General features: G+C 42.4%; 1 protein-coding gene across 6 annotated transcripts; it reads left to right on the forward strand.

Annotated features, from left to right (window-relative positions):
• The first annotated feature begins 3177 nt into the window (after nt 1-3177).
• Nucleotides 3178-20660, forward strand: zgc:92664 (uncharacterized protein LOC436695 homolog). 6 transcript variants are annotated; one of them, XM_064940163.1, is made up of 7 exons: nt 3178-3489; nt 7347-7441; nt 7868-7969; nt 8351-8574; nt 8831-8938; nt 11541-11692; nt 19846-20660. In XM_064940163.1, the coding sequence occupies exons 1-6, from the start codon at nt 3469-3471 to the stop codon at nt 11624-11626; spliced, it is 636 nt and encodes a 211-aa protein (XP_064796235.1). In that variant the 5' UTR covers nt 3178-3468; the 3' UTR covers nt 11627-11692; nt 19846-20660. The 6 variants fall into 6 exon arrangements, with proteins under 6 accessions (XP_064796235.1, XP_064796237.1, XP_064796238.1 ...); XM_064940165.1 differs by having other exon boundaries at nt 8834-8938; XM_064940166.1 differs by lacking the exon at nt 11541-11692.
• Nucleotides 20661-25111: the final 4451 nt, after the last annotated feature.

Consider the following 25111-nt stretch of genomic DNA (forward strand, 5'->3'; position numbering starts at 1 on the left):
AATTTGCGTAGATAAATAATAGCAAGGTGTTATGGATTTGTTAATCATACACAGACAAAGTTTCCTGATTCTCCACCCTTCTCCAAAAGTGTGCACTTGCACACTCCCTCTCATAGATTTAATAACAGTGGATACTCCCCCCAGCCAATTCTTAGATGTTTTATTTAACTAGGCAAGTCAGTTAAGAACACATTCTTATTTACAATGACTGCCTATTAACAGTGGGTTAACTTCCTTGTTCAGGGGCAGAACAACAGATTTGTACCTTGTCAACTCAGGGATTTGATTTACCAACCTTTTGGTTACTGGCCCAACGCTCTAACTCCTAGGCTACCTGCCACCTCAATCCCAATGCTTTTAAATCCATGATGGAGGGTGTACAAGTGAACACTTTGGGATAAGTGTGGAGAATCAGGACACAGACAGACAATAACAATGGCTACCATATATATATATATATATATATAGAACATTTACGGAAAAAGCCACTCTTCTTCTCCAGACAGTGTTTTGCTGTGTTGCAGAAGTAGCATGCCCAGTCCAGCAGGTGGTATTATTAGTGCACCATGAACTCCTTGCGCTTGTTCAGTTTGATCTGGCAGAAAGAGAGCTGCAACCAGCACATAGATACACACTGCGATGAAACAGTTATAGCCAACTTAGTTGTACAGGTCGTAGATGATATGTGGAGGGTTTTGACTGCGAGGGAGAAAAATGGTGAGAAAATAAAAGAGTAGGGCTCTACCTCAACTTGTCTTTCCATGATTCCTCACAGGTTGGCATTTGTTGTAATGAATATTGCGCTGGAGGCAGCTCTGCAGAGTGGTCACTAGCTGGCACAGCAAAAAATTTATAAAATCAGATTTGAAAAATAACCACACTGCTAACCCTGACCTTAAATTAAAAGTTGGGGTTAGAATATTTTTATGCACAAACTTTTTTAATACATTTTTACTATAGAGGCAATTTTGACTGCTGCTGGCCAAGATTGCGGAAATTGCTCAGTTCTGCTACGGGTCAAGATTCATGACAAATGCCATCCGCTGATTCCTCGCCTCTTGTCCTTTTCAACATTTTTGGTCCTCCCCTCTGACCTTCTCCAATGAGTTATGAGCAGGAGGTGAGAAATCAAGGAAAGACGAGCCATCTTTTCTACTTCCCCTACTGTATAGACATAGACTGACTCCTATTGGGGCAGCAGGTAGCCTAGAGCTTTGGGCCAGTAACCGGAAGGTTGCTGGATTGAATCCCCGATCCCCGAGAAGAAGAGTGGCTTTTTCCGTAAATGTTCTATATATATATATATATATGGTAGCCATTGTTATTGTCTGTCTGTGTCCTGATTCTCCACACTTATCCCAAAGTGTTCACTTGTACACCCTCCATCATGGATTTAAAAGCATTGGGATTGAGGTTAAAATGTCCTTCTGCCCTGAACAAGGCAGATAACCCACTGTTCCCCAGGCCGTCATTGTAAATAAGGATTTGTTCTTAATTGACTTGCCGAGTTAAATTAAGAATATCCTCCCCTCCCTATATTACATTACACCCATGTGCATGTCTCCATCTCGTGTGTGTGACATTTCTGAAGTTATTCTTCCAATGTGAGTCAGTGTGTGTGTGTGTGCACTCACTCGTTGTGCATGTCTTCCTCATTGAAAGGCACATCCTCTATCAGCACAGCAGAATGTGTGGTGAAGAAAATACCTAACATTGCCTAAGGAGAGAATCTGATTATTGCTAGGTTGCGTCTGTAGGTATGAAATGCTTTGAAAGGCTGGTCATGGCTCACATCAACACCATTATCCCAGAAACACTAGACCCACTCCAATTTTCATACCGCACCAACAGATCCACAGATGACGCAATCTCTATTGCACTCCACACTGCCCTTTCCCACCTGGACAAAAGAAACACCTATGTGAAAATGTTATTCATTGACTACAGCTCAGCGTTCAACACCAAAGTGCCATCAAAGCTAATCACTAATCTAAGGACCATGGGACAAAACAACTCTCTCTGCAACTGGATTCTGAACTTTCTGAGGTAGATGGCCGTGTGGTGCCAGGACAACAACCTCTCCCTCAACATGATCAAGACAAAGGAGATGATTGTGGACTACAGGAAAAAGAGGTTTGAGCACGCCCCCATTCTCATCGACGGGGCTAAGACCTTCAAGTTCCTTGGTGTCCACATCGCCAACAAACTATCATGGTCCAAACACACTAAGACAGTCATGAAGAGGGCACGACAAAACCTATTCCCCCTCAGGAGACTGAAAAGATTTGGCATGTGTCCTCAAATCCTCAAAAGATTCTACAGCTGCACTATCAAAAGCATCCTGACTGGTTCCATCACTGCCTGGTATGGCAACTGCTCGGCCTCCGACCGCAAGGCACTACAGGGGGTTGTGCGTACTGCCCAGTACATCACTGGGGCCAAGCTTCCTGCCACCTAGGACCTCTATACCAGGCGGTGTCAGAGGATGGCCCTAAAAATTGTCAAAGACCCCAGCCATAGACTGTTCTCTTTGCTACAGCACGGCCTAGGTACTGGAGCACCAAGTCTAGGTCCAAAAGGCTTCTTAACAGATTCTACCCCCAAGCCATAAGACTCCTGAACAGCAAATCAAAGGGCTACCCAGACCCCTTTTTTACACTGCTGCTACTATCTGTTGATCTATGCATAGTCACTTTAACTCTACCTACATGTACATATTACCTCAATTACCTTGACTAACAGATGCCCCCGCACACATTGACTCTGTACCGGTACCCCCTGTATATAGCCTCACTATTGTTATTTTACTTCTGCTGTTTAATTATGTTATTTTTATTTTCCATTGTTTACTTCAGCCTTATTTTTACTTAACCAACAAGGCTTTGAGAAGTTTTAAGGGCTTGTAAGTGAGCATGTGACAATTACAATTTGATTTGTGGGAACACCTTCAAGACTGTTGGAAAAGCATTCCTCGTGTAGCTGGTTAGGAGAATACCAAGAGTGTGCAAAGCTGTCATCAAGGCAAAGAGTGGCTACTTTGAAGAATAAAAAATATATGTAACATGTTCGACCGCACAGTAGGTGGTGGTATGCACAAACAAAATGTGCGTCGTGATACCAAAGAAGAATCACAAACACGTGGTATGAATTTTGGACCAATCAGCATTTGGGATTTATTAGCGCACGTTGTCATTTGTGTACGTCATTTATTTTTAGCTACACATTTCTGATTATTGCAACAACAACAAAAACATATGATCCATTTTAACACAATTCACATGCTCACTGAAAACAATTGAGGACTGCAGACAAAAATATAAATATTGTAAGACGTGGACGAAGTTGGTATTTGTATTAACAGCTAAGCCTGCAGTGCAAGCAGGCTAACTAACCTGAAGCGTAGCTAGCTTCTCTAAACGGCGTTATTCACAGGAAATCTGCATCTGTTCAGCAACTACAAAAAGAAGAATGACTTCAGCCTCAACGAAGGTAGGTTATTCTCACGTTTTGATTTTAGCCGTATATTTTGCTGTTAGCTAGGTCCTGCACAAATCTAGCTCATGTTAGCTACCTAACGTCGTCAGCTAACAAGCGAATTCGAATGGCAGCCATGTAACCGCTATTTAAGCTCACATGGGTTATTCCAAAGATACATTTGCATTTTACTGTCTTTCCTATACCAGGCAACTCAACTTTTTGAAGGAAGAAAAAAAAACATTATTCGTGTTATAATAAGTCAAGCACCCAGGACGTGGCTGAATGTTGTCAATGTCATGCATTAACTTTTCTCACTTCCATGTGTACTTACTTTGTATGGAAGTTACCACACGAAGGCGCTGTCTGCATGGAGGAAAACCCCTCATTAATGATCTCTTAAAATAAAGATTACGGCATTGCAACCGTACAAAACACCAATGCTGGATAAAGTGGACTAATCCTGTTTTGATATTATTCCAACAAATCAATCTTTGTCACATGCGCCGAATACAAGCGTAGACCTTGCCGTGAAACGCTTACACGCCCTTAACCAACTGTGCAGTTCAAGAAGAGCTAAGAAAACAAACTAAAGTAACAACAAAACAATAACGAGTGCTATATACAGGGGGTACCGGTACTGAGTCAGTGTGTGGGGGTTAGTTGAGGTAATTTGTACATGTAGGTAGGGGTGAAGTGACTATGCATAGATAAACAGTGAGTAGCAGCATTGTACAAAACAATTTGATTAATTGTTCAGTAGTTTTATGGCTTGGGGGTAGAAGCTGTTAAGGAGCTTTTTTTGTTCTAGACTTGGTGCTCTGGTACCGCTTGACGTGCGGTGGCAGAGAAGTCTGTGACTGGAGTCTGACAATTGTATGGGCTTTCATCTGACACCGCCTATTATATAGGTCCTGGATGTACTGGGTCATATGATGCACTGGGCCATATGCACTACCCTCTAGGGCCTTGCGGTCAGATGCCAAGCAGTTGCCATACCAGGCGGTGATGCAACTGGTCAGGATGCTCTCAATGGTGCAGCTGTAGAACCTTTTGACTATCTGGGGACTCATGCCAAATCTATTCAGTCGCCTGAGGGGGAAAAAGTTGTTGTTCCCTCTTCAAGACTGTCTTTGTGTGTTTGGACTAGAGGTTGACCGATTATTATTTTTCAACGCCAATGCCGATTATTGGAGGACCAAGAAAGCCGATACTGATTTAATCGGCCAATTTAAAAATTTTATTTTTTTTTTAATTAAAATTTAAATGTATTTGTAATAATGACAATTACAACAATACTGAATTAACACTTATTTTAACTTAATATAATACATCAAAATCAATTTAGCCTCAAGTTGATAATGAAACAGGTTCAATTTGGTTTAAATAATGCAAAAACAAAGTGTTGAATGTAAAAGTGTCATAGTTGAAGTGTACCTATGATGAAAATTACAGGCCTCATCTTTTTAAGTGGGAGAACTTGCACAATTGGTGGCTGACTAAATACTTTTTTGCCCCACTGTATGCTTGTATGCTCAGTCAGATTATATGCAACACAGGACACGCTAGATAATATCATCAACCATGTATAGTTAACTAGTGATTATGATTGATTGTTTTTTATAAGATAAGTTTAATGCTAGCTAACAACTTACCTTGGCTTACTGCATTTGCGTAACAGGCAGTCTCCTTCTGGAGTGCAACGGGAGAGAGGCAGGTCGTTATTATGTTGGACTAGTTAACTGTAAGGTTGCAAGATTGGATCCCCCGAGCTGATAAATTTAATCCACCGTAATTCTTTTTTTTTTTAAATTGGCAAATCGGCGCCCAAAATTCTGATTTGTTATGAAAACTTGAAATCGGCCCTAATTAATCGGCCATTCTGATGAATCAGTCGACCTCAAGTTTGGACCATGATAGTTCGTTGGTGATGTGGACACCAAGGATCATGAAGGATTTCCTTTTGTCCAGGGGGGAAAGGGCAGTGTGGAGTGCATTTTTAAAATTGCGTCATCTGTGGATCTGCTTGGGCGGTATGCGAATTAGAGTGGGTCTAGCGTATCCGGGAAGATGCTGTTGATGTGAGCCATGATCAGCCTTTCAAAGCACTTCATGGCTACAGATGTGAGTGCCATGGGGCGGTAATCATTTAGGCAGGTAACCTTTGATTCCTTGGACACAGGAACTATGGTTGTCTGCTTGAAACATGTAGGTATTGCAGACTCAGTCAGGGAGGGTTAGCAAATGTCAGTGTAGACACTTGACAGTTGGTCTGCGCATGGATTGAGTGCACATCCTGGTCATCCGTCTGGCCCCACGGATTTGTGAATATTGACCTGTTTTTAACGGTTTTGCACACATCGGCTACCGAGAGCGTTATCACACAGGTGCACTCTGCATGCTTCAGTGTTGCTGGCCTCGACGCAAGGATAAGACATTTAGCTCGTCTGGTAGGCTCTGTCACTGGGCTGCTCGCGTCTGTGTTTCCCTTTGTAGTCCGTAAAAGTTTTCAACAAGGCATTGCCTTGTAATACAGTTGACCATACAGTGCATTTGGGTTTCTTTACAGCCTTATTCTAAAATTGATTTAAATAAAATCAATCTACACACAATAATCCATAATGACACAGCGTTAAGTAAAAAAAAAAAGTTAGCAAATTAATGTTTAAACCCATTTTATTTACATAGGTAATCAGACCCTTAGCTATGAGACTCAAAATTGACCTCAGGTGCATCCTGTTTCCATTGATCATCCTTGGGATGTTTCTACAACTTGATTGATGTCCACCTGTGGTAAATTCAATTGATTGGACATGATTTGGAAAGGCACACACCTGTCTATATAAGATCCCACAGTTGACCGTGCATGTCAGAGAAGAAACCAAGCCATGAGTTCGAAGGAATTGTCTGTAGAGCTCAGAGACAGGATTGTGTTGGCACAGATCTGGGAAATGGTACTCTAACATTTCTGCAGCATTGAAGGTCCCCATGAACACAGTGGCCTCCATTCTTAAATGGAAATAGTTTGGATCTACCAGGCCTTTGTTAAGAGTGGCCAGACGGAAGCCACTCTTAAGTAAAAGGCACAACAGCCTGCTTGGAGTTTGCCAAAAGGCACCTAAAGGACTCTCAGACCATGAGAAACCGGATTCTCTGGTCTGATGATTGAACTATTTGGCCTGAATCCCAAGCGTCACGTCTGAAGGAGACCTGGCACCATCCCTACTGTGAATCACGGTGGTGGCAGCAGCATGCTGTGGGGATGTTTCTCAGCGGCAGGGACTGGGAGACTAGTTGGAATCGAGGGAAAGATTAACAGAGCAAAGTAAAGAGAGATCCTTGATGAAAACCTACTCAGGACCTCTGACTGGGGTGACGGTTCACCTTTCAACAGGACAACAGCCCTAAGCACACAGCGAAGACGCAGAAGTGGCTTCTGGACAAGTCTCTGAATGTCCTTGAGTGAACCAGCCAGAGCCCGGACTTGAACCCAATCAAACATCTCTGGAGAGTCCTGAAAATAGCTGTGCAGCAAAACTCACCATCCAACCTGACAGCGCTTGAGAGGATCTGCAAAGAAGAATGGGATAAACTCGACTACAGCTTGTAGCGTCAAACCCAAGAAGACTCGGCTGTAATCGCTGCCAAAGGTGCTTTAATAAAGTACTGTGTGACGGGTCTGAATACATATGTAAATGTTATTATTAAAAAATGTCTTATCCTGTCTTTGCTTTGTCATTATGGGTTATTGTGTGTACAATGAGGAATAAGGCTGTAACGTAACAAAGTGGAAAGACCTTAGCTACTGTCTCAAAATAAAATAGGATAATTCAAAGGTATTGATTTATGTGTTTTCTGCTTTAATTTTCAAGGTTGGGGAGATCTTCTCAGCAGCAGGAGCTGCTTTCACCAAGTTAGGGGAGCTGACCATGCAACTGCACCCCGTAGCTGACTCCAGTCCCGCAGGGTGGGAATACACACACCAAGTTACAGATAGAGATAAATATCTGTATCGATTATGTAGAGTTCTAAAATCAGACTAAACTTGGAAGTCTACTGATCATGACTTTAATTTCTGGGCTTGTGTCACTTGTAGCACACTGTACACATTACAATGATATGTGCTCCATCTTGAATAACCCCGCCAAGAAGTCATTCTGAGGAAACGCTTTTGCGTCATTATTACCAGAAAGCACTCGACACCCACCCATGCCATGTCCACTCTCTTTTTTCGTCTCTGGCCGCGTTCAAGGGCATCAATCGCTGATCACCAACTAACCAGACTAATCTACAAATTCATAATGTGTAGTTATTTAGGACGCTAGGTCATTTGTAGATCTGTGCAACTGCAATGTAGTCTAGTGGATCTGAAACGCCCTGTGTGTCGTTGCAGAGCTAAGTGGACGGACACTGAGATTGGGCAGCTGAGATCGGCCGTGGTGAGGTTTGGTGATGACCTGAACTCCCTCAGCGCTGTCATCAAGGAACGCACCGTGTAAGGACCCCCCCCCCGGTCTCTTTTCATTCCTAATGGCCCTCTATCATTGTAGTCCTTCACCCGGTCTTGGTCTCTTACCCCTTGTATCTCTACTTCGCTCCATTCGCTTCTGGGTGACGTGTCCAATGAGATGTTTTCAGAGGTAGCTCTAAAGCAATAGGAAGATAGTCTATCAGTGACACAAGCCCTGATGAGCTAAACCATCACTAATCTAAAATATCGCATTCAGATCTATTTACCCACATGCATTGTACTATCCACCTGCTAGTTCTAAAGATCTATCAATTCATGATGGTTTACTTAAAAAAAAATATTTGACAGGTTACTGGTTTAATCACCACCGCTAACCTCATCCTACCTTGTCTCCTCTTTCCAAAGGGTCCAGATTAAAAGTACAGTGAAGAGGAAGCTCTATGACGAGACTGGGATGCCCATTTCCACCGACTCCCCAAAAAAGACCGCCAAGAAGACTGCTGTTACCACGGCCAACACAGCAACCCCAACTGTCATTGCTGTGCCGACCTCACAGGTTGTCATGAAGGCAGGTGTCCAGGGAAATGTGACTCTGGCCATTCCCACCATGAAGAAACAGAAGTCTGCAGGTGAGTGGAGATGGATGAAGGAAGGAATCAATCAATCAATACATTTTGTAGTTGCCATCTTGGCAATGATTTCTAATCAGCCTTTTTTTTTACCTCAATATTGAAAGGATTATTTTTCAACAAAATGTGCAATGCAATTAGAAAAGTCCTTGCAGATCAAATTGAATAGTTTAACTGTGAATATTTAGTCTGTCTATTTTATTTCAAACAATGGGATAAAGAAAAATACTTAGCTCTTCCTGCCTGTGTGTTCCAGCAGATGTGACTCTGAGTGCTCTGAATGACTCTGACGTCAACTCTGACCTGGTAGACATAGAGGGACTGGGAGAGGGATCCAACTCCAAGAAACTCAACTTCGATCAGGGTGAGAGAGAACGGGCTTATTTTGACTATCTAGTGATAATGCACAGCCTTTGCTATTGCCCGAATGAGCGGAAACCAATAATTACTGGTCTTCAAGACAGGAATCAAGAACTCTCCGGGAAGAAGAAAGGTGGGGGTGTATGTTTCATGATCAAATACTCATGGTGTGATTGTGATTAACATACAGAAACTAAAGTCCTTTTGTTCACCCGACCTAGAATACTACAATCAAATGCCGACCGTATTACCTCCCAAGAGAATTCTCTTCTGTCATAATTACAGCCCTGTATATTCCCCCTCAAGCTGATGCCACAATGGTCCTAAAAGAACTACACTGGACATTTTGCAAACTGGAAACTATATTTATTGTAGCTGGTGATTTTAACAAAGCAAATTTGAGAAAAACGCTACATAAGTTTGACCAACACATTGACCATTAACTGTAGTATTTGCACTGGTAAAACATTGGACCACTGTCACTCAACTTTTCGAAATGCCTACAAGGCCCTCCCCCACATATTCTTCGGCAAATCTGATCACGACTCCATTTTGCTCCTCCCTTCCTATAGGTAGAAACTCAAGCAAGAAGTATCCGTGTTAAGGTCTATTCAACACTCGTCTATTCAACAATCGGAATCCATGCTTCAAGATTGTTTTGATCACGCGGACTAGGATATGTTCCGGGTAGCCTCTGAGAATAACATTGACGGATACACGGATAACCATGACGGAGTTCATCAGGAAGTGTATAGGAGATATTGTACCCACTGTGACTTAAAACCTACCCAAACCAGAAACTGGATGGATGGCAGCATTCGCACAGAACTGAAAGTGCGAACCACAGCATTTAACCATGGCAAGTGACTGGGAAAGTGGCTGACTACAAACAGTGTAGTTATTCCATCTGTAAGGCAAACAGGCAAAACGTCAGTACAGAGACAAAGTGGAGTCGCAATTCAACGGCTCAGAAATGAGACGTACAGTTGAAGTCGGAGGTCTACATACACTTAGGTTGGAGTCATTACAGCTCATTTATCAACCACTCCACAAAATTCTTGTTAACAAACTATAGTTTTGGCAAGTCTGTTAGGACATCTACTTTGTGCATGACAAGTAATTTTTCCAACTATTGTTTAGACAGATTATTTCACTTAATTCACTGTATCACAATTCCAGTGGGGCAGAAGTTTATATACACTAAGTTGACTGCCTTTAAATACTTTGGTAAATTCCAGGAAAATGTCATGGCTTTAGAAGCTTCTGATAGACTAATTGACATCATTTGAGTCAATTGGAGATGTACCTGTGGAGATGTACCTGTCAATTGGAGATGTATTTCAAGCCCTACCTTCAAACTCAGTGCCTCTGCTTGACATCATGAGAAAATCAAAAGAAATCAGCCAAGACCTCAGAAGAAAAATTGTAGACCTCCACAAGTCTGGTTCATCCTCGGGAGCAATTTCCAAATGCCTGAAGGTACCACGTTTATCTGTACAAACAATAGTACGCACGTATAAACACCATGGGACCACGCAGATGTCATACCGCTCAGGAAGGAGACGCGTTCTGTCTCCTAGAGATGAACGTACTTTGGTGTGAAAAGTGCAAATCAATCCCAGAACAACAGCAAAAGACCTTGTGAAGATGCGGGAGACAACAGGTACAAAAGTTTCTATATCCACAGTAAAACGAGTCCTATATCGTCATAACCTGAAAGGTTGCTCAGCAAGGAAGAAGCCATTGCTCCAAAACCACCATTAAAAAAAGCCAGACTATGGTTGCAACTGCACATGGGGACAAAGATCGTACTTTTTGGAGAAATGTCATCTGGTCTGATGAAACAAAAACAGAACGGTTTGGCCATATTGACCATTGTTATGTTTGGAGGAAAAAGGGGGATGCTTGCAAACTGAAGAACACCATCCCAACTGTGAAGCACGGTGGTGGCAGCATCATGTTGTGGGGGTGCTTTGCTGCAGGGGGGATTGGTGCACTTCACAAAATAAATTATGTCGATATATTGACGCAACATCTCAAGAGTCAGGAAGTTAAAGCTTGGTTGCAAATGGGTCTTCCAAATGGATAATGACCCCAATCATATTCCAAAATTGTGGCAAAATGGCTTAAGGACAACAAAGTCAAAGGTATTGGAGTGGCATCACAAATCCCTGACCTCAGTCCTATAGAACATTTGTGGGCAGAACTGGAAAAGCGTGTGCTAGCAAGGAGGCCTACAAACCTGACTCAGTTACACCAGCTCAGGAAGAATGGGAGGAATGGGCCAACATTCACCCAAATTATTGTGGGAGGCTACCTGGAATGTTTTACCCAAGTTAAACAATTTAAGGGCAATGCTACCAAAAACGAATTGAGGGTATATAAACGTATGACCCACTGGGAAGGTGAAGAAATAAAAGCTGAAATGAATTCTGAATTCTATTCTGACATTTCACATTTTTAAAATAAAGTGGTGATCCTAACTGACCTAAAACAGAGTTTTTACTAGGATTAAATGTCAGGAATTGTGAAAACCTGAGTTTAAATGTATTTGGCCAAGGTGTATGTAAACTTCCGACTTCAACTGTATGTGGCATGGTCTACAGGCAATCACGGACTACAAAGGAAAAACCAGCCATGTCGCGGACATCGTCTTGTTTCCGGACAAGCTAAACACCTTCGCCCGCTTTGAGGATAATACAGTGCCACCGACACGGCCCGTTACCAAGGACTGTGGGTTCTCCTTCTCTGTGGCGACGTGAGTAAGACATTAAGCGTGTTAACCCTCGCAAGGCTGCCGCCCCAGACGGCATCCCTAGCCGCGTCCTCAGAGCACGCACAGACCAGCTGGCTGGAGTGTTTATACTAGTGATACACCAATGACATTTTTGGCCGATACCGATATCCAATATTTTCTTTGCCAAAAAAAACCCTATACCGATATTTCCAATTTGTGGCCTTTTAAGCATTCTAGTACAGTTAACTATTGTAACTTTAATGGGTTACAGAGTTAATGTTTAAGTTAATTCATTGAGCTGTATCTAAAGATATTTTCTTTACAGCTTACATATATAATTGTATTAGAATTTGTGTGTTGAGAACTACATACATATTTTTTGTTGTATTGGATTACGCTTTTACTGCAAGTTCCAGAATGCCTTGCGACAGGAAGTAGTGAGAACGCGCAAGTTATGTACAAGTGATTATCCTGACTTTCGCTAGCAACTTTCTGTTATTGTTTTGTAGAATCTGTTGTTAAATTTAACACAAACAAGTAGTATTACTAAAAGAAGCTTTCATTTCAAACCCGACGTCCTGAGTCATTACTTTGAAGATAGTTATTCTATATTTTGGTGCCGAAACCCGGGAAAAGTATGAGCTGCGACAAAGATTGTAGGGATGAAGCGGCTGAGGAGGAAAGTCGGCATGAAGCAGAAAGAATGAGACAAAAGCGGGGTACCATTTAGAGGTGCCACAACACGGATTTTGAATCCGATTGATGTGGAAATAACCCAGTCAAATTTGGATACCGATCACTTGAGTACATTGTTGAAATTGCTATCGGCTAAGGAGGACAGCTTGTTTGAACTTGATCGTGGAATTGAACAGTTAACGCCATTGGACGGATTGGAAGCGAAGATTGCATGCACGGAGGATTACAAAGAGCGCGTTATCATGCTGAAGAGCCGTGCACAACGAGTGATAAAGAAAAAAACAGGACCTCAATCCACTACCAGCACGGGTGGGTGACGCTAACTCAAACAGATCAGAGACAATCAGTAAGGCTACCAAAGTTGATTATTGAGAAATACTATGGAGATGTCAGTATGTGGCAGGAGTTTGAGCCCGCTATTCACAACAATGATTCACTGTGTAATAAAGAGAAGTTTACCTATCTCACTGGACCGGCTGCAAAGGCAGTAGCAGGACTGATGCCAACAGACAGTAACTATGATGATGCAATCACTCTGCTCAAGAGCAGATTTGGAAGGAAAGCTCTCATGTCAAAGTGGCTGAATCTCACTCCTGTGAAGAAATCCTGACTTAAAATGCATTGAGGCAGCTATAAGATGAATGTGAAATTCAGATTAGGAGCTTGGAATCACTGGGTGTAGTGGTCAGAAACCTATGGAAGCCTACTATGCCCAATCTTACTGTAGATGATTCCAGAGGACATGGCTCTTGAATATAGTCGTCAGAGGGGAGTAGATGAATGGAAAGTGGCTGAGATCGTCAGTTTCCTACAGAAGGAGGTTCAGAGCAGGGAGAGAGCACTACAAATGACAAGATCATGCAACCAACAGAAAGAGGGCAAACCATGGAACAAGTCATGCTCCTCCGATGAAATAAACAAAAAGACCCAACATCCCATCTGCTGCGGCAATGCACACAGCCAGCCAGAAGGAACAAAACTGTCTATTCTGTGACAGTGCAGAACACAAATCAGAAAACTGCCCTGACCACAATATTGCTACACGCAAAGAGAAACTAAAGAAAATGGGAAGATTTTTTGTATGTTTAGGACAGAAACACATAGCAAAGTTCTGTAAAGTCAAAGATGTGTCATGTGGAAGCAGACATCACATTGCTGTGTGTACTGGTAAGAGGAGTGAGGTGCAAACCCCTACTGTTTCTGCAGATGCTGTTGTTTCCTCAGTTATTCCCTATTCAGTGAATATGAAACCAGATGGACAGAACACTGTTGCTACAAATGGCAAAGGCATGGGTAGAAGGCCCATCGGGCAGGAAGATAGCTTGTTGCTTACTAGATGGAGGCAGTCAGAAGCTTCATACATGAAAATCTTGTGAAGGGCTTGAAGCTACCAGTAATCAGATGAGGCACTCACTCACAGTGAAAGTAATCTTGGAGTATATCTGGAAGAAACAGCAGAAGAGGCAATTGAAACCCCACAAGTGTGCACAGCTGTGATGAAGGTTCCTGGTGAACAGATTCAACATGAGCTCAATAGAAAGGGACTGCAGCTCGCAGACTTTCCAGGAGATGACTGATCCTGAACTCTCTGTCCTGATAGGAGCAGACTACTACTGGCAGATAGTATCAGGCAGAGTGGAGCGACTGACTAAGACGCTGGTTGCTTTAGAGAGCACCTTTGGTTGGTTGGTGCAGGGACCAGTGTCCATGTCAAATGTTGCCAAGGCAACATGATGTTCATCCCACTTGAAGACACACTAGTCTCCAAACAACTGCATGCATTCTGGGTCTGGATGTTATAAGCGAGAAAACACAGAACCCAGAGGGAAACGAGGCTCTACAGAGGTTCGAGGAATCGTCCACCTTCAAAGATGGACGATATCACGCGGAGTTGCCATGGAAACGAGAAATGCCAGAACTCCAAGACAACTATAGAATCGCCAAGAACCGGTTTGAAGGTCTGAAGAAAAGACTGAAGAAGGATGTGACGTTGTACAGCAGATACAATGAAGTAGTAGAGAACTACTTACAACAGGATATGACAGAGGACGTTCACAAGGACAACACATCAAGCGCAGACAACGTAAAATACTACTTACCTCACTATGCAGTACTCCGAGAAGATAAGGTGACGACAAAAGAGTGGCGTTTGATTCCTCGTCCCATGAAGATGGCTGTCCATCCCTCAATGACTGTACTCGCAGGACCTAACCTGAATCCGGATCTGCTCAGCGTTCTGATAAAGTTCAGACTACATGAGATCGCATTCATGGCAGACATCAAGAAGGCTTTCCTGCGGATATCCCTAGCAGAGAGAGGCGCCGTGAGTTTCCTATGGCTCACAGGCCCACCAAGGGGAGAAAATGAAGAGGAGCTGCGCGTTCTGAGGATGAAAAGTGGTATTTGGAGCTTCCCCAAATCCATTCTTGCTGGCAGCTACAATCAGGAAGCACCTGAAACAATATGAAACAGAACAACCATAAGTTGTAGAGATAGTGATTCTCTCTATGTAGATGACTTCATTGCAAGTTCATGCAATGTTGAAGAGGTTTACCTTGTGACATCAACTGCAAAGCGAATGCTGTCGATTGCAGGCATGGACCTCTGTAAGTGGATGACCAACTCTCCTGAACTGAAAACAAAATGGGAGAAGAGTACAACAACTGACCACCCGTTGACGCTAGAAACAAGTAGTGCTGAAGGATTTAGGTTTAGTATGGAGACCGGAAACCGATGACTTCGTTTGACCTCAGGGCGCTACTGAGCATTCTAAAGAAAAGGGAAAACGTGTTCTGCACGTATCTTCGACTCTCTTGGTTTTCTGACCCCCTTCACCATCAGGATCAAATGCATGTTCCAGGAAATGTGGGAGAGGGGACGAAGAATTACCACCTGATCTGACACGATAATGGCAACAGTGGTGTCCAGAACTACCCCAGTTACACCAGCTCGCCATACCAAGTTGGTACAGAACGGACATGCGGCCACAGAACAGCCACAGCCTGAAACTACACGTGTTCTGTGATGCAAGTGAAAGGACTTATGGTGCAGTAGCTTACTTGCAAGGTGAATCACAAGACAGGGAAACAACGACAAGTCTAGTCGCATCCAAGTCCAGGGTAGCCCCACTCAAGAAAATGACGCTGCCACACCTGGAGCTCATGGGAGCTGTGATTGGAGCGAGACTAGCAAACAACCTGATGACCACACTGAAAATGGAAGAAAAACCAATCAAAATGTGGACAGACTCGATGATTGTGCTGCATTGGATTTGCATCTCAGCTCAGAAATGGAAACCGTTTGTCGAACAGTGACAGAGATCCAGTCCTTGACCAATCCAGAGTCATTGTCACATATTGAAGGGAAACTAATCCAGCCGACCTCCCTACAAGATGACAAACTGTTTGAAACTTGACACAGAGCCAGCTATGGTGGAATGGACCCAGAATTCTGATATCACCCAATCAGTCCGAGGAGACTGATGATAACAAGGTTCCAGAAGAGGTGAATACAGAACTTAAGTCCAGTCGCCAGGTTACTGTACAACTCTCCGCAAACAGCACAGACATCACTGAACCTGTGTTGGAGCTTGAAAGGTACAGCAAACTGAAAAGAGTGTTCAGAGTCACCTCCTGGATAAAGAGATTCATAGCCAATGCTCGTACAAACAAAGATGCAAGGTGAACTGACTGCTGATGAACTGTTCGATGCAGAAAAGTACTGGATCAAGGTAACACGACAACAGAGTTTCGGACAGGAGATCAAACTACTGAAGGAAGGAAAAAGGCCAAATAATGATTGTAAAATCAAAGAACTCAAACCGTTCTTGGACGAACACAAACTACTCAGTGTAGGAGGAAGACTGCAACAGTCCAACTTCACATTCAGAGAGCAGCACCCATGGGTTCTGCCCAACAAGTACAGATACTCAGAAATGCTGATACAGTACCACCATGAGAAGGTGATGCATTCTGGAGCAAGAGACACAAGTACAAATCAGAGAGCGATACTGGATCTTGCGTGCTAGGCAGCTAGTCAAGAGCACAGTGGCAAGATGCATAGTGTGCAAGAGTTTCAATGCATGAGCCGGACAGCAGGTCACTGCGCCTTTACCAAAAGACAATAACTGAATCCCCACCATTCGAAGTCACAGGTATGGATTTTGCAGGACCGCTCTGTGAAAGAAAATGGTTATGTGAAGAAGTCCTACATTGCACTGTTCATTTGTGCTGTAACCAGATTAGTGTATTTGGAACTGGTCTCAGATCAGTCAGACATTCCTGTTAGTTCTAAAAAGATGAATCACAAGGAGAGGATTATGCAAGGTAATCTACTCAGACTATGCAAAAACGTTCAAGAGAGCTGATCGGGGCTTGAAAGAACTGTGGAAGGCAATCGAAGAGCCCCAACTCTTGGCGTTCTTCTCAAATTGGCATCACCTGGAGATTCATCGCCGAGCGAGCAGCCTGGTGGTGCGGATTCTGGGAAAGACTCATCAGGTCAGTGAAAACATCCCTGAGAAAGGTTATTGGGAGAGCTTCACTCAACTTTGAAGAGATATGCACAGTCCTGACAGAGGTTGAAGCTATCCTAAATTCTATGCCTCTGACCTTCGTGCACAATGAAGTGGATGAACCACAACCCCTGACCCCAGCACACTTCCTGGTGGGTAAAATACTAACCTTTGCCGCCCAAGCCATTTCCAGCTGACACTCAGCACCCAACGCTAAACAAAGGAGGAAATGACACGTAGATGGAAGTACAGGCAGAGACTTGTGACCAGCTTCTGGAACAGTTGGCGTAGAGACTACTTGCTGGATCTAAAGTCGGCACACCACTGTGACGCACCACAGCCTACCCCACTGAAAGTGGGTGACGTTGTACTCATTGGAGATGATGACAAACCTGAACACAAGGAAAGATTGAGGAACTGTTTCCAGGCCGAGATGGCCTAGTTAGGTCATGTTCAGTTCGTACTGCTTCAGGGACTTTGTTGAGCCCTATTCAGTTGATATACATTGATATACATGCTAAGAATAATGAAACATTGTTTTCAGGCTGGTTGTATTGGTGCTAGCTACCCCAGAAGTTGCGGTTGAAATAATTATGCTTTGTTACCAACGCGGTATTGTAAACCCATCATTCGTGGCCGGTATTTGATTGTTTGTAGACTTTTGTACAGCTTTGACAGTGCTAGTCTTTTGACACGCAAAAACCCAAACGACCTTCCATAGTATGTATGTCGTGACGCTATTACCGCATAACACCAGTAGGGCAACATCTGAAAAAAATAGCGTGCTTGGTAGTGTGTACCGGTGCTCGACCAGTCGGCGAAAGCCAACATCACCCACGACAGAGAACGGTTGATTGTCAAGGGCAATGAATTCCATTCTATTGGCTTTATTTATTTCACATTTATTTAGGTAGGCTAGTTGAGAACAAGTTCTCATTTGCAACGGTGACCTGGCCAAGATAAAGCATAGCAATTTGACACACACAACAGAGTTACACATGGAAGAAACAAAAGTCAATACAGTAGAAAAGAAAACAGTCTATATACAGTGAGTGCAAATGAGGTAAGATAAGGGAGTTAAGGCAATAAATAGGCCATGGTGGAGAAGTAATTACAATATAGCAATTAAACACGGGAATGGTAGATTATGCAGAAGATGAATGTGCAAGTAGAGATACTGGGGTGCAAAGGAGCAAGATAAATAAATAATGTATGGGGATGAGGTAGGTAGATGGATTTCACCTTGGCGTTGCCTCACTGAACATTTCAGTGAGGCAACACAGCAGACATTGAGCTAGTTTAGGAATGCTGTTTTGCACGTATAGCGGCAAATTTTACGTGGCGTCATTACATGTACCTACGTTATATAGGTATGCACATCAGCTTTGCACATCGGCCGATTTCCGATATGATCACCGTTTATTTTTTTTGTGCATCCCTAGTGTTTACAGACAATTTCAATCCCTCCCTATCCTATTCTGTCCCCACTTGCTTCAAGATGTCCACCATTGTTCCTGTACCCAAAAAAAGCAACGCTAACTTAGTAATTTAGTTATCGCACCATAGCACTCACTTGTCATCATGAAGTGCTTTGAGGCTAGTTCAGGATCATATCACCTCTACCTTACCTGACACCCTAGAACAACTTCAATTTGCTTACCACCCCAATAGATCCACAGACGATGCAATCGCACTGCCCTATCCCATCTGCCCTATCCCATCTGTTCATTGACTATAACTCAGCATTCAACACCATAGTACCCTCCAAGCTTATCATTAAGCTCGGGCCCTAACGGGCTGCCCCCAGGTGGTGATGGTAGGAAACATCTCTGGAAAGCTTCAAGTTCCTCAATGTACACATCACTGACTATCTGAAATGGTCCACCTAGACGGACAATGTAGTGAAGGCGCAACAGCGCCTCTTCAACCTCAGGAGGCTGAAGAAAATTTGGCTTGGCCCCAAAAACCATCAAACTTTAAGATGCACAATTGAGAGCATCCTGTCAAGCTGTATTACGACCTGGTATGGCAACTGCACCGCTCTCCAGAGGGTGGTGCGGTCTGCCCAACGCATCACCGGGTGCAAACTACCTGCCCTCCAGGACACCTACAGTACCCGATGTCACAGGAAGGCCAAAAAGATCATCAAGGACATCAAACACCCGAGCTACTGCATGTTCACCCCGCTATCATCCAGAAGGCGAGGTCAGTACAGGTGCATCAAAGCTGGGACCAAGACAGAAGCAGATTTTCAACTTTAAGGCCATCCGACTGTTAAATAGCCATCACCAGCCGGCTTCCACCCGGTTACACAGCCCTGCACCTTAGAGGCAGCTGCCCTATACGTAGACTTGGAATCCACTAGCCACTTTAATGGGACACATGTCAATTTAATGTTTAAATACTGCTTTACTCATCTCATGTATATACTGTATTATATTCTACTGTATTTGTCAATGCCACTGACATTGCCCAATCTATTTATATTTCTTAATTACATTATTTTACTTTTAGATGTGTGTATTGTGATTCGTTTTTAGATACTACTGCACTGTTGGAGTTAGGAACATAAGCATTTTGCTACACCCACAACATCTGCTAAATGTGTATGTGACCAATAAAATTGGATTTCAAGCTATTACTATGAGGGGCAGCATATGTAGCTTAGCAGTTAAAAGAGTATTGGGCCAATAACTGAAAGGTTGCTGGTTCGAATTCCAAAGCCCACTAGGTGGGTGAAAAAAAATCTGTCCCTGTGAGGGAAGGTACTCTAAATGAAGTTGTCTGCTAAATTAAAAACTGCATAGGAAAAGTCTAAAACATGCCATAAATTGATCAAGAAGATATACCTTAGATCTTGCAGGAAATATGCTATAACTGAGTTTGTGGAAAGTCAGTTCTATAATCTTGCCAGAAAGATCCACAATATTTTCCCAACTAAAATGTTTTTCTTTGCTCCCCTCAGACAACCTGAACCTCGACTCCAGCTTCATTATGAACTCGTGACCTGCCGCTCCTCAAGAGGTTTTCATTAGCACCCTATTTCCTACATAGTGCACTACTTTTGACTGGAGCCTTATGGACCCTGTTCAAATGTAATCCACTAAATAGGGATTAGAATGCAATTTGAGACGCAGCCCCCGACATCTATGGACAACAGCCGAGATCCTTCAGATTTGATTTGGCAGATCTCTATGGGTGCATCTGAAATGGCACCTTATTCCCTGTTTTTTTTTTAGCCAAGGCCTATGAGGGGTGCAAATTTCTCTTGCATGAGGAATGTGTTGGATGTAAATAATGATATTTTTTATTTATTCATACATGATTGATTTGTACTACACAAAAAGCTAATGTGCAGAGTTGCATGGCCAAGGACTACATTGTGTAGATTTTGCCATCTTGGTTTATGTCAACTATATGTGGGCCTGCAAATTCCCATTTGACAATGCTGCAACTGCAAACTGTTGTTTCCGGAATCATGTACTTGTGAACCCAGTGTTGAGCTCACCAGCAAATGAAACTGGTATTTGAAAAGCATACTGGCTAATATAGATGAACACAATTGTATCAAAGGACAGGAATTAGTTTAGTGCCGTTTTCTGTTTGAAACAGTGGATTATCTTATTGTTCAAAACATGTCCCATGTCATTTTGGGGGGAAATATTTCTCGGTAAATTACTGACAAACATTTGTAGTTTTATATAGAGGCGTACTCTAAAGACAATCAAATGACTTGTGCGATTTGCTGAATAAATTGACAAATTACCAACTAGAATTTTACTTTCAGGAGTCATGTCACTCAATGTGTAGTCTTTATTGAAATGAGATTTTATACAATTGAAAACACTGGTGGGCACAGTAAGTGTAAAAACAAAATAAAAACCACCAAATAGGTGCAGTGATGTTTTAGTGTCAGCCATATTCGTATGGCTCACACCCCTGGAGCAAATTAGGATTAAGTGCCTTTGCACTAGGGCACAGAGATTTTTCACATTGTTGGTTTAGGTATTTGAACCAGCAACCTTTTGGTTACCGGCTCAAAGCTCGAACTGCTAGAGTGATGAAATACTAGGGCTGTGAAATCAGGCCAATTATGCTTATACAATATCCCCAACTTTATAAAACGAAGTAATATATTCAAATTATCACCAACCCTCAATAGTACACATGACGGACAGCCAGGGACATAGTAAAAATATGCCACTGTAGTACCACTAACACAGAGCAAAATACAAATGGCAGAATATGAACACAACAGGAATTGATGCCATTTTAGCTCCAGGTTGAGGAATAGATAAAGATGTATTGTAGACAAGTGTGTGGCTGACTGGAGCAGCACAAGCCATACTGGCAGCCCAGAAAAGGGGCAGCTACCAGTAATGATGTGCTGCTAACGCCAGACACACTGGGGAGAGGAAGAGAGACCATCAGGCTGACTAAAGGAGAACTCAACAGGCAGGCCAACTGACACACACTTAGAGGGGAGGCCAGCCAGGTTGACCACCCGGCCTTAGTCTGGAGACAGCCCACCATGCAGACTGACAGGCCTCAGTCACTGCATTGGAAGGACCACCAGGCAGACCAAAACCCCTTGGTCCCTCCTACAGTATGCTTGGCTACAGACTAACAGCCTGGCTGGCCAGTAGGACCATCAGGCTCACGCCAAAGGCCTCGCTCCAACATTAGGAAGAGACACCCGTCTGGACTGGCGTCCACACCCTTGAAGTACTTGCGACAACTGAAAGTTACGTCTTTACCGGCATTTTATGTGTTTTATGGCGCCATATTTTTACACGTTTCACTCCCCACCACAAAGAATTTCCCCTTCAGTGATATATTCAAAAGAAGCTAGCAACTATTAAACAAACCCAAAGCTTCAGAAAGTATTCACACCACTTGACTTCCTCCACATTTTGTTGTGTTACAGACAGAATTAAAAATTGATCAAATTGAGATTGTGTAAGCTACTGACACACACAAACCCACTGCTCGACAGAGACCTTACAGATAATTTAGTGTGGGGTACAGAGATGAGGTAGTCATTAAAAAAACACTTATTGCACACAGTGAGTCCATGCAATGTCAAAGTGGAATGATAATTATTTATTTTTCATTCAAAGTGAAAAGCTGAAATGTCTTGAGTCAATAAGTGTTCAAACCCCTTTGTTATGGCAAGCCTAAATAAGTTCAGGAGTAAAAATGTGCTTAACAAGTCACGAGTTGCATGGATAATTGTGTTAACGTTATTTTTTTAATGACTACCTCATCTCTGTAACCCATACATACAGATAAATGTAAAGTTCCCCAGTCGAGCAGTGAATTTCAAACACAGATTCAACCACAAAGACCAGGGAGAAAGCACACCCACTGGTAGATGAGTGGAAAAAAGAAGAAGTAAAGCAGGCAATATCCCTTTGAGCATTGTAGTGATACGACCAGTCACTACAAAGAAACAGGCGTCCTTCCAAACTCAGTTGCCGGAGAGGAAGGAAACCGCTCAGGGATTTCGCGCGGTTACAGAGCTTAATGGCTGTGATAGGTGAGGACGATCAACAACATTGTAGTTACTCCACAGTACTAATTTAAATGAGATATTGAAAAGAAGGAAGCCTGTACAGAAGTAAAAATATTCCAAAACATGCATCCTGTTTGCAATAAGGCACTAAAGTAAAACTGCAAAAAGTGTGGCAAAGAATTATGCTTGGGATAAATCCAACAACACCAAGTACCACTCCTCATATTTTCAAGCATGGTGGTGGCTGCATCATGTTACATTTACATCATTTAGCAGACACTCTGTCCAGGACGACTAACAGTAGTGAGTGCATACATTTTTGTACTGGTCCCCGTGGGAATCGAACCCACAGCCCTGGCGTTGCAAGCACCATGCTTGTCATTGGCAAAGACTAAGGAGTTTTCTTTTGTTGATAAAAAGAAACGGAGCTTAGCACAGGCAAAACCTTGAAAATAGGAAAACCTAGTTTCCAACAGACACTGGGAGACATATTCACCTTTCAGCAGGACAATAACCTAAAATCACAAGGCCAAACATACACTGGAGTTACCAAGATGACAATAATCAACAACCAACTTGACAGAGCCATTTTTTTGGTTTTTAAGAATAATGTGCAAATCTTGTACAATCCAGGTGTACAAAGCTCTTAGATGTACACAGAAAGACTGACAGCTGTAATTGCTGCAAAAGGTGATTTTAAAATGTATTGACTCGGGGGTGTGAATACTTACATAAATTAGCTATTTCTGTATGACATTGTCCCTAAACGTGCTACAATTTCTAAAAACATGCTTTCACTTTGTCATTATGGGGTACTATGTGTCGATGGGTGAGAATCAATTGAATTCGGGCTGTAACAAAATGTGGAATAAGTCAATGGGTATGAATACTTTGTTGGCACTGTAAAATGGGTAAAAAACATGACATTGAGCCAACAGTAAAAGTGATAAGCTGACAACATTACAGGTTAAACTAACACTGACAACTGCCAGTGCAGATAAGAAGAGTTCTCCTTCAGAATGGAACACTGATAGTCAGAATTGGAATCGGAATGGCAGAAGTGTTCTTTTGGAATTGCAGTGATTCCAAGGGCTCCCAGCGGCAGCACATAATGATTTGGAGTTGCTTTTAGATACCTGCAAAACATGATGTGCTGCTAAAGGGTACCCCGGAGAGATGGCGAGAGAGAGAGGATTCTCCATGGTATAGAGCTGTGGAGATAAAGAAGAAAACAGATCATTAACATAACAATCTGACAAGATTCTCTCTCTCTCTCTCTCTCTCTCTCTCATACTTCAGTGGAAGAGATTCTTTAAATAACACAAAACCAAGATATTACATATAGGCCTATAACATTTTAAAGATATGTGATTTTTACACTCTGGTGGCAAATTGCTTCTAGAGTTTTAGAAACATGAGTTGTGAGTAGTACAACAATAGTTATTCTTTCTTAAGAAAACAATAAGAGACAGATGGTGAAATGATTTTCTTGGCAAATGCAATACCAAGTCAATTCTATGTAATTCATAGGAATTTAAATTAAACTGCAATTATAATACAACTTGATATACTTCACGTATTTGAGACCACAAAATGGATGGTGGGCAAGTGGACAAAATGGTGGATGATGATGAAAAAAAGAGAAGTTGGGGTAGAGAGGACACTTTCTGAACAGTTCACTAACTACACCAGGTGCATAAATGTATCTATTCAAACACTACATTGTATCAGAATGTTAGAAACCTAGTCTGTAAAAATGTACTTAATAAAAATAACTATTTGTATAATACTTAGTCTTAATTTAAAGCCTGTCCCTTTTGCCTGTTTGACCCCTTTTCTAGGTTTTACAGGTGGTATACTGATATGCTTCACGCAGAAGAACAATTTATACAAGATGGCCAAACAGGACAACATCCTCATACATTGAAAATAATTCTGATGATTTGAAATGGTTTTTGGTTACTAAATAAAATATAAATGTTTATTTCCCCTTTGCCAACAATAACACCCACCCCCCCCTCCCCCCCGAAACAAAATACATTATGTGCTGCAGATTGCCAAACTGAACCCCCAAAATAATGTTCTGAAATTAACACAATTACCTCAATATGTAGAATGACAGTTATAAATTGTGCCATTTTGAAAACAGTGCCCATTCTAAACCAGAGAGCATGAGGAGTCAGTTATTCTCATCAAGACAACTTCCCCACATCTAAAAATCTATCCCAATTGTAAAAACAGGAATAGGAATTCATTAAAAAAAAGATGACAGAACAGAAAAAAAAGGCCAGTTAAAACAAATAATAATTCATGTCATTATACTCTAATCATAGAAATGACAGACATCACCACAATAAATCACCCTATATGCAGCAGTAACCAATCGAACGTTTGGGACTTGTTGGGCCTCACTGTCATCAAGACAAGATTATCTTCAAACATGACTGTGCGGGTGTGTGTGTGAGAGAGAGAGTTTATGAAAAGAAAATTAAGGAAAAGAGGGAGAGAATGGGAAAGGAGGGAGAAATAGAAGATAGAGGAAAAAGAGGGCAAAAGAACCCCCATAGAAGGTGTGACCTTGACATTCACGAGCAGCGATGCACCTGAGCTCCAGCTAACGTAGCAACCACAAGACACACACACACATCTCAGAGGAGGGAGAGGGGAATGAAAATAGGGGGAAGAGGCACAAGAGGCCTCTTGACTGTATGACTAC

The sequence above is a fragment of the Oncorhynchus masou genome, chromosome 27 (assembly GCF_036934945.1).
Source record: "Oncorhynchus masou masou isolate Uvic2021 chromosome 27, UVic_Omas_1.1, whole genome shotgun sequence".
Lineage (NCBI taxonomy): Eukaryota > Metazoa > Chordata > Actinopteri > Salmoniformes > Salmonidae > Oncorhynchus > Oncorhynchus masou.